The sequence below is a fragment of the Aulonocara stuartgranti genome (genome assembly GCF_965226115.1).
Source record: "Aulonocara stuartgranti genome assembly, chromosome: 5".
NCBI classification, from domain to species: domain Eukaryota; kingdom Metazoa; phylum Chordata; class Actinopteri; order Cichliformes; family Cichlidae; genus Aulonocara; species Aulonocara stuartgranti.
The window spans coordinates 24,510,048-24,523,784 of NC_138943.1; the positions used below are offsets into that span (position 1 = coordinate 24,510,048).

Consider the following 13,737-nt stretch of genomic DNA (forward strand, 5'->3'; position numbering starts at 1 on the left):
TAGGGCAGTTTCAGTTTTTATTTCACTACAGCGATTTATCAATGAAACTCATTTGTTAAAACTAGTCCCCGACTCGAAAGCAATCAGCAGCTGCCAACCAGAAAAACCAGCCGTCCTCTGCTACTGGGTAATGCCACCAAAAAGTCATTATGGCAACTGCATATGGTTAAATCTAATGACTTCTTACCCCACAACAGATGTGCAAATAAGTTCAGGTTAAACAGACTTTTTAATTTGTCACAGCAAGTTAAGCACAGGTTGATGAATGATTGTTATGTTCCACCTGGGGGAGGTCTTACTCTTTTGCATGCTGTAATAGCTTACTGGGAAACATAGCAAAATTACATCATCAATAACTCCACCTGTGCTTTCACAAACTGTTCCCAAAGTCAAACTGTCTGCTGTGGGGGGACAAAAAAAGTCTACTGTGGATGGATAAATCGGTATGAGTGGTAGCTCCCCCCTACGATCATCATGTGACTGGTAAAACTGTACACACATTCAACACACATGAAGACACTGAACACGTTCAAAGTTGAGGGTGAAGAAACACTGCAAGGGTGGCAGTACAGAACACAGCTCACAGAGTCAGCAAGGCAATCAAGATCTTATTAACCAAGAAAAAGCAAAAACAAAACACTGCCTGCATCAGCAGATGATGTCTGAGGTAAATCATCTCTTTGGCCCCTTCAGTGCAGAGCTGATTCAATCTTTTTCACATAATACTAAGTGAGGACGCTTCAAACTAAAATCAATCGAAAGGTTGTTGCAGTAACATGCCAAAGTATTTTAAGAACTGTCAAGCGACTATAAAATCAAATATCTAACAAAGTACAATCTTCCCACCCTTTTAATCCCTTTGAGCTTTTTGATTTTTTTTATCCAGAGTAGAAAATGTGTTATACATGTACATTCAACATGCAGCAATGTAGTCTGAAAAACCGCAACAATTATACTACAGGGTCCCCTCTCCCATGTGTCTATGACCAGACCGTCACACTTCAATTCAGTGTTGGTTTTTACTAAACATCTAACAATCAAAATGTGTATTTGCCAAAAACCTTCACTGAACATGATATACAGATCATCAAGTATCGTCTTTTATGAGTGTAGCGAGATAATGAGGTTCCTGATGCAATGCCTGCTGTAGTAGGGGCTGAGAAGAGAGACTCATGAGTAGATTAAGGAGGGGTACTGTGGATGCCACCAGTCCATGAGCTTCACACTGTGTACAGGATCCAACACCACCTGGGTCCCACCTTGATCCACTCTTTTCTTCCCCCGTTGGAGTGGCGAGTCTTGTAACACAAGCCGAACGCGGTGGTGGCGCATGTCTGTGCTTACATTTATTGTGAACTAGGAGGCAAAACAAGAGGAAAAGTCCATGAGTTTCTAGTCTGTAGCTCAGAAGAAGAATCAACCCTTTGTCATGTGAGGAAACATATACAGTCACTTTATTTAACAGAAGATTTTTGGAAAAAGAAAAGTAAAAATGTCTTATATTATCAACAACACACAGGGTTAAAATTTTGTATTTCCAAGTATGTCAATGAATGACGTTAAGACTAAAGCTGGTGTTTAGTAAAACTCAACAGAACAGTACATAAGAGCTCTCTGAAGCCTTCCTGTGTGATTGATCACTGACACCGAACTGCATTTTGATCACATTTCCTTTTATAACTTCAACTTATTTCAAGCAGTTTAACACAGTAAAAATAATTAACTGGTAAAGCATACTAATGGGTCACATCAGCTGAATTAGTAGTTGCAATCTTCATCCAGATCTTTGTTCTTTAATCTTAATGCTATTTAATGTCAATTGTCTAATAAAATAATATACTAGTGAGGAGTATTACATTTATTTTAAAGCATCAATCAATTCAAACAAGAGTTACCACAACAACCTACTGATTGGTTGTGTATGCCATGAGACAGTTGCTTTCACTGATTGAAACTCTTTTTATATACACATTTAAAAACTTTATAGGCAGCACTTGACACTGCTACCTTGTAAAGATCAGCTGCAGAATAACACACACCAGTACTCAAAGGAACATTAAGGCAGGCAAAAAAACAAGGTGAGTTACTTGCCAGGCTCAGCGTCATGCCCATGACTACTGGGGTGAAGATGAAGTTGAGGGTGGTGACCTGAAGCACATAGCAGTCAGAGTCTGGATTCATGTGAACATCTTCGTACTGTCTAGGCATACGCAAGGACTTGGCACAACCATTCCTACCGTTTCCCTGCTGAGACAAAGACACCAGAGAGACACATTTAAAACAGAAAACATGAAAGCAGAACTCACAATAAGTCAGAGTGTTTGTCAGAAATGTTGCTAGTGATGAATGAGTCAGTCTACATTAAGCAGTGAACCTAAATGGATGGAGAAACAGCTTTTTCAAGCAGTTTCTTTTTATCTGAGGCTAATAAGATACATCATCAAACTCAACCGCTGTATCTTAGTCTCTACATATATGTGGGGATATAAAAGAATGGTTATGATTTATTTTCAATTATTAAAATATTAGTTTAATTATACAAAAAAGTTTCTGTATTGTCTACGTCTCTTAAAATTACTCCTTCCAGTGCTTCACAGAATGTAATGCACCTCTACAGCCAGATGGTGGCAATAATGCACCTGTTGTTTAATGCTGGTTGGCATTAAACAACAAAAATAGAACTACGGATTTCCAGCTTGGAGAAGAAAATTGTGTGGCGCAATGCACAAACAGGAGAAAGAAGTGAAGCTGATGACTACTACAGCTGAGAAAAGGTTCGGAAAACTAAACCAAAATGAGCTCCAGTGCAAACTCTGCCATGACACTGGTGCACCACAAGTACGCCTTGTCATTTGTGAGTAGAGGTGGGTGGGTGATTTTTTAAAGATGAGTCGAATAGTTCCCAGAGAATACATTATAGTATTAGAAATGCCCACCCCAAATAAAATGATGGCAAATGATGTTACCTGCTTTAAAAATTTAAAGTTGAACTCCCACAACGTTTCAGACCGAGTCCCCGACACCTTTTTGACCCAGAAAAGTAAACACTGTAAAAGGAAAAAGGCAGACATTTACCCAATGAAATTCTAACATCTTTGCAGATGTTCGTAATTATTTCTTGGAAAGGACGTTAAGCAAACTGAGAAATATGCATTTTGCATGTGGAAAAACTGAGATCAGAGTCTTCAGTAAAGCCACACTGAAATTCCTTCACTTGATAGAAAGTTTGGTCTAGTACTAACTTGCATCCTCAAGTCTAAAATCATATCAGTGTTGATAATAGTCGTGATAAACACTGAATTTCTTTTCTATCCAACTACAAAGCAGAGGTCACACACAAATATCAGCCATACGCAAATAGATCCACCTGCTTGCATATGTCTGCAGGTAAATCAAACAGCTCCACCTCAACTATAATAAAAAGGTCTTTGAGGAGCTTTACCTTGGAGTTGAGTAAGGTAGTGGGTGTGGATTCTGGCAGTGGAGGAATCTTTGACACGCGCAAGGTGAACGGCTCATATAAATGGAAAAGGGAACGAATCACACAAGCCCGTAAGAAACGCATCTTCTCAATAGAGACAGGCTGGAGGCGAAGTGGCAGCTCAACATCAATCCTGTAGTGTCTTTAAAAAGAGAGAGCAGAGAAGGAGGAATGATGTGAGGTGATGTTAACTAGGACTTAGTACACCATTTTCACTGCATTCACCGCTTCTATCACAACATTAACGATGTGCTACTATGTTTTAACAAGGACTATTATCTGTAGGATGACACCTTTAATAATTTCCCCCTATGCTGGCAATATATACAAATCTCAGAGGTGGGAGCATGAAAACTGTACACTTTCCTTGTATTCCACATGAACTACTGCTGTAAGTGAATCACATAGCACCACTCAAATGCATGAATCCAGTAAGCAGCAGATCATAAACGTATACTGTGCCTTCAACAGTGGAAATCACAAACACTCGACTACTCTGTGTCAATATTTTTATCAGTGCCAGTACGCAAGTGATCACAAAACCACCTCACCTCCTGTAGAGCCTAGTCCAAAAAGCTGCAGTGCAAGTGACCGTCCAGGCATTCCTACAGATTAGAGCAAATCTGCACACATCCTCAGGCCGAATGTAGGAGGAGAGCACCAACCAAATGTCCACCGGATAATCTACACCATCACTGCTCTCACTGTTTTCTGTGAAGAAAACAAAGAAAACACAATCAATACCAAGTTAAACATACTAGTTTCAAAATGTATTTTGCACAATGGTCCACAAATTTTTGTGATTATATTTATATACTTAATGTGGCTGTTAGCATTGAAGTAAAAAAGACACACGTCTTACTTAGATGTGTTGTGTACATAAAATCAATTATAGGTGGAACAGATGTTTTGTGAGTTGCTATCAGACCAGTGGAGGGAGGAAAGTGCACACCTCTCTCCCTGTTGGCATCACAGAATATTAGAGTGCAAGAATAACTGTATTGCTTTATAGTGTTTAAAGTATTTTTTTTGCAATTTTTTTCATATCTAGTTTTTTTTTATATTTTAAACCTGGGCCCCTTTGAGAGTGGAAGCAGCTGCTGGTCAGTGAGGATAGATTGATGTACCAGGTATTTTAATACTAATACTGTAGTGCTGTGCTTTGAAATGTCTCTCTAATAAAGCTTTAATATTGAGAATTTGTAAGTAAGTAAGAATTTGTTTCTAGGCAGAGTACAAGTGATCCATTGCTGCAGGACTAGTTTCTTTTTTTCATGTCTGTTTGGCTGCATTTGCTTGCCTCCCCATTACAATACAAGTTGACTTCACTCAGGTCACTCCCCAGTCAGCCAGACTGCACAGGCTTTTGTATGAATGCGTACGTTTGTCATGGGCTGCAATGAAACTAATCGGGTATGGAATTCAGAGGGTGTTTGTTCAATCGGTGTGCTTTTGATTGACTGCAGTGTTTTCTGAAGTGGAGCAAAACTGTTCCCGACCTGCTGTTGAGACTGGGTCTTGTATTAACAGTAATGGTAAATGGACTGGTATATAGTCCTTTTCTACTCAACCTAAGCACTTAAAGCACTTCACACTACAAACCTCATTTACAGACATTCATGTGTTCAAGTGCTTTTGTCTGTGCATCCTTATCCTAATGTTCACACCCCATCAAACTCCATTGGATCCACCAGAGTAAATCAGGATTCAGCATCTTGCTAAGAATCCGTCTATAAGCTTTGGAGGTGGGAGGGATCAAACCACTGACCTTCTAGTTGCTAGATGAATGAGCAACAGCTTACCCCAAAATGAGTTGACTGTTGTGAGACTTGTTTTTTTAATCTTTATTGAATGGAAAATCCACTTTTTCTTAATGCTAGTAAACTGTCATGGTGTAACATTAACGATAAAGTGAAATGATACCCTTTCTCCTCTTGTTCTTCTTTTTGCGGGACACTTTAGTTTCGTTCTCTCCATCTTCTTCAGGGTCCTGCTCGTCGCTACTGCCCAAAGCGTCTGCTTTGACGCTTACTGCGGAGGAGAGGACTTCCTCTACAGCACCCTGCGATGCTTCCAGGCCGCAGAGTAATTTCACTGAAACAGAAGATTATAAGTAAAGCACCAGGACAGGAATCAACCACAGTATAACTTCAGTCATCAAAGGTTACCTTCTTTTTCAATCGCATTTACAACAGCCTTTTTAACCCTCCCCGACTTCACAACGGCTGGGTCGGCATCAGCATAATCAGCTACAGTGACTAAGGAAAAGAACAGCAGATCATTAGCTTAACTTTTCACAGTGTCACAGTTGTGAAGCTTACCGGTGTTCCAGATTAACTGGATTTGGTCGAACAGATGTGTGGCAGACTTGCGTTTCAGGAGCTGCTACCGACAAACCAGCAAAAAAATAAATAAAAAAAAAATCGCCAAATGTGTCATCTGTGACACTTGTGAGGTTATTTCAAACACACTCCGTCAGTCTTGATGCTGTTGAACAACAGAATGTTTAAAAATGTCGCGAGTTTACCTGGTGATATTCTCATGTCACCATCTCATCGCGAAAACAGCAAACAATTAACACCACGCCGATGTTGTTCACCGGACAGCAAGAGTAAACGACCGGTGTTCCAGATCAACTGGCGTTTAGATCAACTGGCGTTGGTCGAACAGATGTGTGGCAGTCTTGCGTTTCAGGAGCTCCTACCGACAAACCAGCAAAAAAACGCCAAATGTGTCATCTGTGACACTTGTGAGGTTGTCTCAAACACACTCCGTCAGTCTTGATGCTGTTGAACAACAAAATGTTTAAAAATGTGGCGAGTTTACCTGGTGATATCCTCATGCGCGACGCGATCGCGAAAACAGCAAACAAGTAACACCACGCCGTTGTTGTTCACAGGACAGCAAGAGTAAACGATCGGGAGACCCTTGTCGTCGTTATCGTTCCACTCGCACGGTTTATTTCACCGAATTCAGCGTTTTTGCTCCACAACTAAAGCGAGCAGTTTACTTTGTGCACCAACATGGAGTCGAGTCAACCAGCGCCACCTCTGGCCAAGTGCCACAGCCTACAGCCAGATCAACTGGTGACACACATCTGCAGCACGTTTGAATTCGTGTCATGCACATTTGTACCTTTCAATTGTGTGTTTGTGTGTTTTATCCTGAAGGTCTCAGCTCTTCTTTTGATTGTATATCTTTCCCTGCTGGTTGATCCTTCAGGATAGCGATCGTGGAGCTTGAACTCCAGAAGCTCCCTCACAATTCTGGGATCCATTTCCCTCACCTACACCTGTCCACCTATCTACCTACTCCACTGTACCACAAACACACAGACTAACAGACACACCACACAAACCAACTAGCACACCTCACTCACTCACTTTCAGGAGTCCACTCTCTCACAAGCTCTTCCCAACCACACTGGCTATAGTTGCCTTCTAATCACTATCTAACTGCTGTAAATTCACTGACTGCTACCACCTCACGAAACCCACAGATGTTGGTTGTACTCACTGGGCTTATATAGACTGCATATGACTACCAATTCCTTCCAGCTGTGCTGCTTAATCACCTATATTGGCTACCAGTGTTCCTAGCAAACACCACACGGTTGCCTCATGTGACTCCAGTTGCACAATTGAAATATACAGAATCACAGTAGAGACATAGGCAGCCTATTCTGACAAGGTGTGTTGTGAGCACACTGATGACATATTTCTATGTGATCTATGTGTGGAATGCATATTGTTGTTGGGTAATAACATGAACAGAAGGAGTTGTGATGTCTACAACTTCATGTATATGATGGGATTTAAATGGATACACAATTGTGTTTCATGTGGTTGCATGGTTTATGGGACAGCAAAGACAACATTGACAATTACAAATGTGTTGTGCAGGTAACATATTCAAACGTGGTGATGGGACCAGCTGCAGATGTGTGTCATACGTATATCTGGCTGGATGATGGACAGAAGGAATTGACCCGTGTAGTCTTTGCTTACTGATTGTTTGTAGTGTTGACAATCCACATTGCTGGCATTGCATGTTTCAACATATTTGTGGGTAGATTTAGATGCACCACGTGTGAGTGCAGCCACTCAGCCTTTACTCAATGTGATCATAGCAGCAGGTGCAGATGTGTGTCACAAGTTAATCTAGTGGTAGGCTATGGTACTTGGCCACAGGTGGCAGCAGTGGACTGACCTGCATTGGGGACTGGTCCAGCTGCTATGTGGTAGTCAGTAGATGGGCTCCACATTGGGGATTATATGCAAGTTTTGGGGACTGTTTATTGCTGATCACTGTGTGACTGCTGTACATTCAGCGTAGCTGCCATCCCCTTACGGATCGTTATGGGATTGACCACACTTATACAGACTGTATATCACATCCAACTCTGAAATGTGCGTTTGCAGAGGGGAGACACAGGCAGACTATGCTGGCGACATGTGAGTTACAACACTGGTGAAATATTGGTGTGTCATATATTTGTTCACGACATTTTTCTTATGGGCAAAAGTATTGATATCAGGATGGTGATTCTTATGTGTATGTCATTTGGCATTTTGTACAAATGTAGGCTGATAATAAATACATGATATCATTTCATTCATTTCAAAGGTTTATTTGCATGATGCACAAACACACAATTGAAAGGTACAAATGTGCATGACACGAATTCAAACATGCTGCAGATGTGTGTCACCAGTTGATCTGGCTGTAGGCTGTGGCACTTGGCCAGAGGTGGCGCTGGTTGACTCGACTCCATGTTGGTGCACAGAGCAAACTGCTCGCTTTAGTTGTGGAGCAAAAACGCTGAATTCGGTGAAATAAACCGTGCGAGTGGAACGATAACGACGACAAGGGTCTCCCGATCGTTTACTCTTGCTGTCCTGTGAACAACAACGGCGTGGTGTTACTTGTTTGCTGTTTTCGCGATCGCGTCGCGCATGAGGATATCACCAGGTAAACTCGCCACATTTTTAAACATTTTGTTGTTCAACAGCATCAAGACTGACGGAGTGTGTTTGAGACAACCTCACAAGTGTCACAGGTGACACATTTGGCGTTTTTTTGCTGGTTTGTCGGTAGCAGCTCCTGAAACGCAAGACTGCCACACATCTGTTCGACCAACGCCAGTTGATCTAAACGCCAGTTGATCTGGAACACCGGGAGAATCTAGTCGTCGTTATCGTCCCCCTCATACGTTTTATTTCTCCGATTTCAGCGTTTTTGCTTCACAACTAAAGCGAGCAGTTTACTTTGTGTGCACTAACATGGACTCGAATCAACCAGCGCCACCTCTGGCCAAGTGCCCCAGCCTACAGCCAGATCAACTTGTGACACACATCTGCATCACGTTTGAATTCGTTTCATGCACAATGCATTTGTTCCTTTCAATTGTGTCTGTTTGTGCGTCATCCAAATAAACCTTTGAAATGCATGTGAACAACATCGGCGTGGTGTTAATTGTTTGCGGTTTTCGCGATCGTGTCGTACATGAGAATATCACCAGGTAAACTCGCGACATTTCTAAACATTTTGTTGTTCAACAGCATCAAGACTGACAGAGTGTGTTTGAGATAACCTCACAAGTGTCACAGATGACACATTTGGCGGTTTGTTTGTTTTTTTGCTAGTTTGTCGGTAGCAGCTCCTGAAACGCAAGTCTGCCACATCTGTTCGACCAAAGCCAGTTAATCTGGAACACCGGCGCACCCTGCTGACCTGTCACGTGATTCAAATGAACTTAAAATGATCTTAAAAGAATAACACAAACACTGCAAATCGCATTGGTCACCTGTAAAACCGCAGAATGCCTTTTGGCTTTATGAAGTTGGGAGAACATGACAGAAACTTCAGCAGAATGTGAGAAGGCGGGCTAGCTTTCTGGCTAATCATATCCTACCTGATTCCGAACAAACGTCCCCGGCCTTAAATTTCAGCCGTTTTCGGTTCCCTTTCTTGGGCATGACGATACCAAATATCTGTGGACGCTTAACGTGGCTGTGAGTCCTGCCATGTCTCTATGGCAAGCTGAGGTAAAGAGAAAGAAAGAAAAATCACAGAGAAATTGAAAAATGTTCCGCCAGGATCTTCAGCCATCATGGACTGACGTGACGTTGCAAATAACGCGAGAGTACCGTTTTCACTCTTTTCCTTGCCGCGCACTACTGCCATCTGTAGGCGTTTGTTAAGATTTCAGTCTATCGGGACTACAGCTTGTATGCCATTTAAAACCTGTTAATTGTTTTTTTTTATTATAAAATAGCTTTAAGGTGAATTATATATATTTTTACTTTTTGAGGATGACTGCATGTAAATATGGATACCAGACAGATTATACACGTTTTTGATTGCTTTATTCTCCAGCGAGTGCTGCCTGGCTGAAGTGTTATCACACTGATGACATAAAAGAAGAGGTACTGTGTCACTCTGCCGCTAATGTACCATTAAAGCTGCCAAGACGTCACTGAGCCACGCAGACTTACCATTAGTAGGAGAGGGGAAAGAGTTCATTATGAATTCTGTACTGTATTCAGTGATTTTGTAATAGTGTCACAAAGAACCTGAGCATACCAAAACTTTCCCAGGCAGCACTGTTGTTAAACTGTGACAATTTTTTTTCCACAGAAAGTCCTGCTGCATTTTAGAGATCAAAAAGCAGAGGTTGTCCTCCAATATCTGGCCATTGCAAATTACCCTTTAACAACTACGTAACATCAAAGCATCTCTCTCATCTCCTCAGATGTTAGACTCAGAGTCAGAGGAGATAAGAATAAAATGATATACTTCTTCGCTGCAGTCAGAGCTGTTATCAACCCCTTAGAGGTCTCAGATCCATAGCTGCAGTGCTGTCAAACACATTACGACCTCTCTTCATTTCAAAAGAGATTTCTTTTTTGCAACACAGCATCTTTATTTAACAAGAAAGCAACTGGGATAACAACAGCAATAATAAAATCAATTCTAAAGTGCACCCTGATTACCAGATTGTCATCTGCACACAAAGAACTGCAAATCTCACACAGAAAAGCCTAGACAACCAAGAATGTCACCCTCTTTCTTTAAAGCAACAGTGCCAACCACTTGCTTCATGATTAAGATTGGGGAAATCTCATTCATCCGTACAGTAATATTGCTCAAAACTTGGACTAAACTTAAATGAATTAATAAATTAATAAATTAATAATAATGAAGTAAAGCTAGCATGACACAATGTGTACCACAAGTACTCCTTGTCATTTGGGAGTTGAGTGGGATGTGTGATCTTTGAGCATGAGTTAAATAGTTCCTATAGTTTTTTTTTTTTGTTGTTGTTGTTGTTTTTTGTTTTTTTTTTTGCCTGTCCCGTTTGGCTCTTTTGCCATCAGAATTGTTGTCTAAAGGCAAAGAAAGATGCCCAACGGATTTACTTTACCAAACTGACCATCCCAGCCTTGCCGTAATGGTCCATTTGATTCACCTTTTATTGTTTATTTTATTTTCACTTACTGAATACGGGACAGACTTGACTGGGGGAAAGAAGGGGAGAAAGAAAGAGGGAAAGAGAAACAGCTGAGAAGAGGGACGGGGGAGAAGGGCAAAAGACAAAAACCAACAGAACGGGCAGAGAAAAAAAAATGCATATATCAATCACCTGGATCACCTGCTGAGAAAGAAAAAAGAAAGCAAGCAGAAGAGAACAAGAGTAATAGAATAAACAACATCACAATGATATATGGGAATATGACAGTAAATACTAAATGTTAAACATTATTGTGCAGCACATAAGATCAACAGAACACAGTGTGCTTTGAGGTAGGAGCCAAAAAGGGTGTAGTTTGTGGGTGTGATCACCCGTGTGTACACCTGTGAGCATGGACGCGCTTGTTTTTTGTTTTTTAAAAGGTTCCTTCATGTAATAATCTGCTAGAGGGTGTGGGGGGGCCACAGCCCCGTCCTCCAGGGCGTGAAGCAGGTGTGGAGGAGATCAAAACTCCAGACATCCAGAGGCCCCCAGAACACAAGAGACCAAGGAAGACCAACAGAGGGGCAGCTGCGCCACTGTCCCGGCGCAGCTGTATTTACTATAGTTCCTATAGTAAATACACAATAGTATTTGAAATGGCCACCCCAAATAACACGTTTGTAGATAGTGAGAAATGTAATGAAAAAAATAAACTAATTGATTAATAAATTCTTATTTTCTTCTTCTTCTTCTTCTTCTTCTTCTTCTTCTTATTATTATTATTATTATTATTATTATTATTATTATTAACAGTAATATTGATAATAACCACAATAATAATTATAATTATAACCTACCATTCAAAAAGCAATTTAGAACTAAAACAAAGACTGTATAAATACAGAAAAAAACATTACCTTTAAAATACTATTAAAATACATAATCAAAAGTAACTTCTGACCATGGAGTTTAAATTGCCAGCCACTCAAGGCAGCATGCTGAATTTTCTGTGAGAGAGGAATAAAGACCGAATTCAAAAAAAGTTTCTTTCACTTAAACTAAACATGCTTCTGTTGAAAAGAACGCATCAAGGTCAGCATCATAAATGTTGGTTTGAAGCACTGCTGCAGATAATCTGTTCTACCACTAGGTGGTGGTGTTAAATAACCAACACTGCTTCTAAAAACTCAAAAGCTTGGACAGTTGCAGTTGTGATATTATTTAGACTGAAAATTATTATTTAGCAACCCAACATTAATACATATAGAGCGTGCCTGACATTACATTAGCACCCTTTTCAGGGCTATGAAAGCTAAACATGAAGTATGTGGTTGTGGGGTTATTAAACTTACAACATCTGGTTGGCATGAGCTGTGACATATCATTCAGACGTTGTCACACATCTCATTCAAAAATCTCCAGCTTCAATTAATTTTTCTCTGTCTTTCAGGAAGAATTTATACATTCTCACATGCGATATCTCAGTGACATCCAGTTTTGCCTTTACTGGCGGCAAAGGCCCATCTGCACATATCGTTACAGATCTGATCATGGTATAATCAGTCATAACTGTCTTCTCTTTGCTCATCATTTTTATATAAATCGCTTTTTCACCATGTTTCACAGTTTGTTTGTTTTTTCAAATGATAACAGCGATTACAGTTGATTTTCAGAAATGCAGTGGCTTAGTTTTGTGGGAGAGCTCTGTTACCTGAGAAAATGTTGCTACATATTCTTTTAATGCATTTGCAAGTTTTGAGAGAACCACAGAGAACCACTAAAAGTAAGAATCACAAAACTGCAACACACAGAATGCCTTCAAACAACAATCTAAATCAACAATTCATTTTCCTAAAGGGCCACCTGAGAAACTGGGACTGTTGTGAAGAGCTGCACTGCAGAAACTGGGACTATTGTGGAGGGCTGCACAACTGAAATTGGGATTGCTGTGGAGGGTTGCATCTCAGAACCTGAGAAACTGGGACTGTTATGGAGAGCTGCACTGGAGAACCTGGAAATACTGTATATAGTTCCGGTTTTTAAAGATATTTATAATAGCATTTCCACTGCTACTTGAACACAGATCAAGATGAGTGTTTTTTATTTTATTTTTTTTAATTGGTGCTTGTTTATGTATCTGGAATGATATACTTATAAAAGAAATCTCAAAGCAATACATCAAACCCACAATGACTCATAAAAAGTCGCGAGAAATAAACATTAAAAGTCTCTTGATCTCTGACACAGTGTGCAGTTGACATAGATTAATGGTTGCACATTGCACATCAAAAATGACAAACTGGCCAAAATGCTATACCCACGGTGATTTCTGTTTCAAGTTTACATCTCCAATTTGCCTAACGCTTGCAATCTTCGGGTTCATTTCAAGTCCTCCAGGGTGTGCTCCACACTAGATACACTGTGTTCAGCTTGGTTGAATTGATGCCACTAGAATGGGCATCGAGTCCCAGGAGCTGTCAGGTCAGCAACGTGCTTAGTGGTGCTGATGTGAGAAGTTAATTACACTTCAGCAATTAAGGCTGAATTCTGAGCCATAACTTGCAGTATAGTCTAAATGTAGAATGTTGATTCGAGGGGACATAAATGATCACTTCACTCCTGTATTATGCACACATGGCGCAGTCGTTTATAGGGTAATCCTGGGGACTAGGTCCCAGTATTCCCAAAGCTCTATAGCCTGGTGGTGACAACTGCAGTGTGTGTATGTGTGCGCGTGGGTTTGTGGGGGCGCGCGCCAGCGAGTGTGTGTTTCTGTGACAGAGGGACTGGGAGGAGGAGT

General features: G+C 40.7%; 1 protein-coding gene across 2 annotated transcripts; it reads right to left on the reverse strand.

The window, feature by feature from the left end:
* On the reverse strand, window positions 1-9,613 carry tmem183a (transmembrane protein 183A). 2 transcript variants are annotated; one of them, XM_082533134.1, is made up of 8 exons: window positions 9,396-9,613; window positions 5,650-5,739; window positions 5,405-5,575; window positions 4,033-4,192; window positions 3,443-3,623; window positions 2,967-3,047; window positions 2,092-2,244; window positions 1-1,356 (listed from the first exon to the last, which is right to left on the reverse strand). In XM_082533134.1, exons 1-8 carry the CDS (start codon window positions 9,457-9,459, stop codon window positions 1,171-1,173), a joined length of 1,086 nt encoding a protein of 361 aa, XP_082389260.1. In that variant the 5' UTR covers window positions 9,460-9,613; the 3' UTR covers window positions 1-1,170. The 2 variants fall into 2 exon arrangements, with proteins under 2 accessions (XP_082389260.1, XP_082389259.1); XM_082533133.1 differs by having other exon boundaries at window positions 2,092-2,247.
* Between the last annotated feature and the right edge of the window lie 4,124 nt (window positions 9,614-13,737).

Bases quoted from the DNA above. Each gene is read 5' to 3' on its own strand.
- tmem183a (XM_082533133.1), bottom strand. From the start codon at position 9,459: ATGCCCAAGAAAGGGAACCGAAAACGGCTGAAATTTAAGGCCGGGGAC. The intron at 5,576-5,649 runs GTAACCTTTGAT...CTTCTGTTTCAG, and splicing joins AAATGCGATTGAAAAAGAAG to TGAAATTACTCTGCGGCCTG. The intron at 4,193-5,404 runs GTATCATTTCAC...TTTTCTTCACAG, and splicing joins GAAGAACAAGAGGAGAAAGG to AAAACAGTGAGAGCAGTGAT.